The 3,683-nt window shown below is 45.2% G+C and overlaps 1 protein-coding gene across 1 annotated transcript; it reads right to left on the bottom strand.

The window, feature by feature from the left end:
* Positions 1-1,207: 1,207 nt before the first annotated feature.
* LOC101856930 (MAP kinase-interacting serine/threonine-protein kinase 1-like) lies at positions 1,208-1,956 on the bottom strand. The gene has a single exon (XM_035972617.1). It carries the CDS (start codon positions 1,954-1,956, stop codon positions 1,273-1,275), a length of 684 nt encoding a protein of 227 aa, XP_035828510.1. The 3' UTR covers positions 1,208-1,272.
* Positions 1,957-3,683: the final 1,727 nt, after the last annotated feature.

The following is a 3,683-nucleotide window of genomic DNA, read 5'->3' as shown; positions in this document are numbered from 1 at the left end:
GGGGGGAAGGTAAAGTGAGAGAAGGAGAGTTAGAGAGAGAGTAAGAGAGAGAGAGAGTTTGAGAGAGAGAGTTAGAGAAAGAGAAAGAGACAACAACAACAACAACAACGACAACAACAACAACAGCAACAGCAAAAAGAACATCAGCAACAACAATAAAAGAACAACCATGTAAATTTGCTTCTAGCCAGAGGCATTTTATTAAGAAATGGTAAAAGAACCAGAAATACTAATATAATAAGAAATATAAATTTCAAAACAAGAAGAAAAATAAGCAAAAACTTTAAAACGTCAACACAATCAGCAATCACACATGTTAGGCACACAATCATATGGTAAGATAAGATACACACACACACACACACACATGCGCGTACATGTACACGCACACATACACACATACACATACACACACACATACACGTACAAACACACATACACACACGCATACTCACGTGCGTATGTTCACTTACACACACACACACACACACACACACACAAACACGCGCGCGTGCACGCATGCATACTCAGGTTGGCACACTCATACTCAAACACACACACACACACACACACACACGCGCGCGCGCTCCCCCACATCGCGCTCCCCCACATCTTCTCCTCCACACGTCATAATTCTTAAAATGAAAACAGCGAAGATACACATGCTCCGACAAACAATCCTTACAAACTCACACACACACTCACGTGCGGACACACACTCACGTGCGGACACGCACACACTCAGAGACACAATCACACACATATATACATACACACACGCAGACACACAAAGACACACATATGCGCTCACACTCATACACAAACACTCTCCAAAACATCATTTTTTTTTGGTGAAAACAACGAAGACACAAACTCTCAGAAAAACCCACCAACATCAGTGTAGATGTCGTAATACAATCCGAAGTGTGTGTCTTTTGAAAGAGATACATGTATTGTTCGAGAAATGTAAAAGAAACTGGGGATACTCTTGCCAAAATTGTGTCAGTATCACTCAAATAACGGTTGTCATGGCAACGCTGTTAGACAGTTGGTACTAGTGACGTCATCGTCCTTGTGTGCAGTCACAAACGGATGCTTCAAGACCTCGGCGGCTGAGTAACGGTCTTGGGGGTCCACGACAAGGAGGTGCCGGATCAAATCCACGGCAGTGTCAGACAAGGACTCGCGAGTGTTTGTAGGGATGGAATAGTTGCCGCTGCAAATCTTGGGGAACATGTCTTGGAAGCAGTCCCGGCAATTGCGGACCGTAGTCTACGAATGCTGAGAACAGTGACCGACAAAGGGCTGACAGTCGAAGAGCATTTCATAAATGAGAACTCCAAGGCTCCACATGTCGCAGCGGGTGTCGTAGGGCGCTGTTCTTCTCTGTGACGGGGGTAACAGCAAACCGGCGACCTCTGGTGCCAAGTATTGCGGACAGCCAACGACTGACTTCAGGACGTGCTTGGTTATGTCCTCTTTGGAGGGGTTACGTTGAGAAAGGGGTTCACTGGCTACGCCAAAGTCACACAGGACTAGTGGGGAGACTTCTCCTAGGGTGTGGCAGAGAATGTTTTTTGGTTTTAGGTCTCTGTGCGCCACTCCGTCGTTGTGAAGTGCCAGGAGCGCTCGGGCGGCGGCGCCGGTCACCCGTGAAGCCTGGGACTCGCTCAGATACGGAGTTGACGATAACATAGCTCTTAGATCACCACCTGCCATTTTGTCGAATATCAGGAAATACGTATCTCCTGTCCTATAGAAGTCCACGAAATTAAGGATGTTTTCACAGTTCTTGTAGCGTTGACAAGTTTCGATCTCACTCAATACTCTACGGAGTCTTTTATCCCGACAGTTCCTCATGACTTTGACGGCGTATTCCTTCCCTGTTTCCTTGTTTCTGTATGTGGAGACAGAGCCAAAGCTCCCGTGGCCCAGCTTTTCTCCCGGGCAGAACATGTCTCCATTCGTTCGTTTCTTTCTTTGTCTTCGCTTTTGTTTTTTCGAAATGGTAGGGAATACTTTAGTTCTTGCACAGTCACTCCCGTGTTGTTTGTAGTTGTAGAAGGAGGCATGACGTCACTCGAGGCTACGGCTGTGTTGGGTGCAGGGAACACACCGCCAGTACAGGCCTTAGACGTGATACGTCGTTTACTATCTCCATGATGTTGTTGACGTTTTCGTTTTCTGGAATCGGAAGATACTGTTCCAGTGGACGTTATAGGCCTATCCTTATCTGCCTTTGTTGATGGATACACTCTGCCATTACTGGCTACGTCTGAGTTCGATGTATGAAGTACACTGGCGTTACAGCGTGTGTCTGGGTTTGATGAACAGAACACACTGTCACTGCTAGCTTTATCCTGGTTTGACGACCAGAACACACTGTCATGCATGGCTACTTCCAGAATCCTTTGACTGTTCCGCTGTCCCCTCGAGTTGTCTTGGACTAAGCGTGCGTCAATGACTCCATGACTGGTGAAGATCGAGATCCCCGCAACATGGTGGGAGACGTAGACTTGACCAAAGACTGGGGCAAACAGCGCCCAAGATGAGGGAAAACACAACGCACAGATGTACACAAGCGAGTCGCTTGTCCTTTTGACGTCGTGCGAAAAAGACAAGAACTTGAAAGTCCAGCTGAAATCACTCAACAATGTTTCTGAACACCGGAATTTTAAAACGCTCAAAATTTAGCAACAGGCAACAAGCATAAAGATGTGCGCTCTACACTGTCCAGCCTCAAAAGTGACGCTATCTGCAACTGGCTGACCGATCTAGTCTTTTTGCGGAACAATTTCAATTTTTTGCTTTTTGTCCTAATCCACGTGACTCTTTTTGAGGGTGGGGGTGAGGGAGGAGAGATTGTGGAAGGGGAGGGGGACTAATCATTTGTGAGGCATCGTGGTGAAATCATGCACTCGTCAAAATAGTGAAATCGAAGAAACAGATATTTTCCCCCAGTTTGTTAGTTTTTATCGAATTTTGTTTTTGGCTTAACACCTTTTTCGTCCATATATAAACACATTTCCATGTGAATTTTACCGAGAAAGGTTGTTCAAAGGCACAAAATATGTCAATACAAATGTTTTTCAGGGACTCTCACGCTATAGAAGTTACCATAGTTTGGCTTCCATTTTCTTGATAATTTTACCCCTGAAACCATGCTATCCCCACCTCTTTCAACGGCAAATATATCGACTTCTATTGAAGATAAATAGGTATTTTTATGTAAAAAAAGCAAGGCAAATGAATAAGCTTTCAGATGATACCAATAAATCCACGTGCCCAAAAATTGACGAGGGCCTGATTTCAACGTGTCGTCACACATTTGCCTTTGTGTATTTTAAAAATTTCTACCTCTCCTTTCAGGGCCCAACTATTATGTCAGTAGAGTATTGCGTCATCGGAGTTATAATGTGATTGTTACAAGTTCGCACCTCACCACCCGCCTCTTCCCACAGTCTCACTGCCCGGGGCGGAGATATGATAACACTATGGTCTTAATCCTTAACCCTTTCCTGTCAGGCGGACGTCACTGGACACGTATGGCTTTCGATCAGAACGTGGTTACAGAGCAGGAAAGGAGGTGAATGTAGAAACAAAAATTAGAGAAAAAAAACTTTTTGTTGCTGTCAGGGTTCGAACTCGGGGTGTATTGTATGTGTTTGTGTGTGTGTGGGGGA

This window comes from Aplysia californica, unplaced genomic scaffold (genome assembly GCF_000002075.1).
Source record: "Aplysia californica isolate F4 #8 unplaced genomic scaffold, AplCal3.0 scaffold00761, whole genome shotgun sequence".
In the NCBI taxonomy this organism is placed as follows: Eukaryota; Metazoa; Mollusca; class Gastropoda; order Aplysiida; family Aplysiidae; genus Aplysia; species Aplysia californica.
Note: the sequence above shows the minus strand (reverse complement) of the source record. Positions and strands in the feature narration are given on the sequence as shown.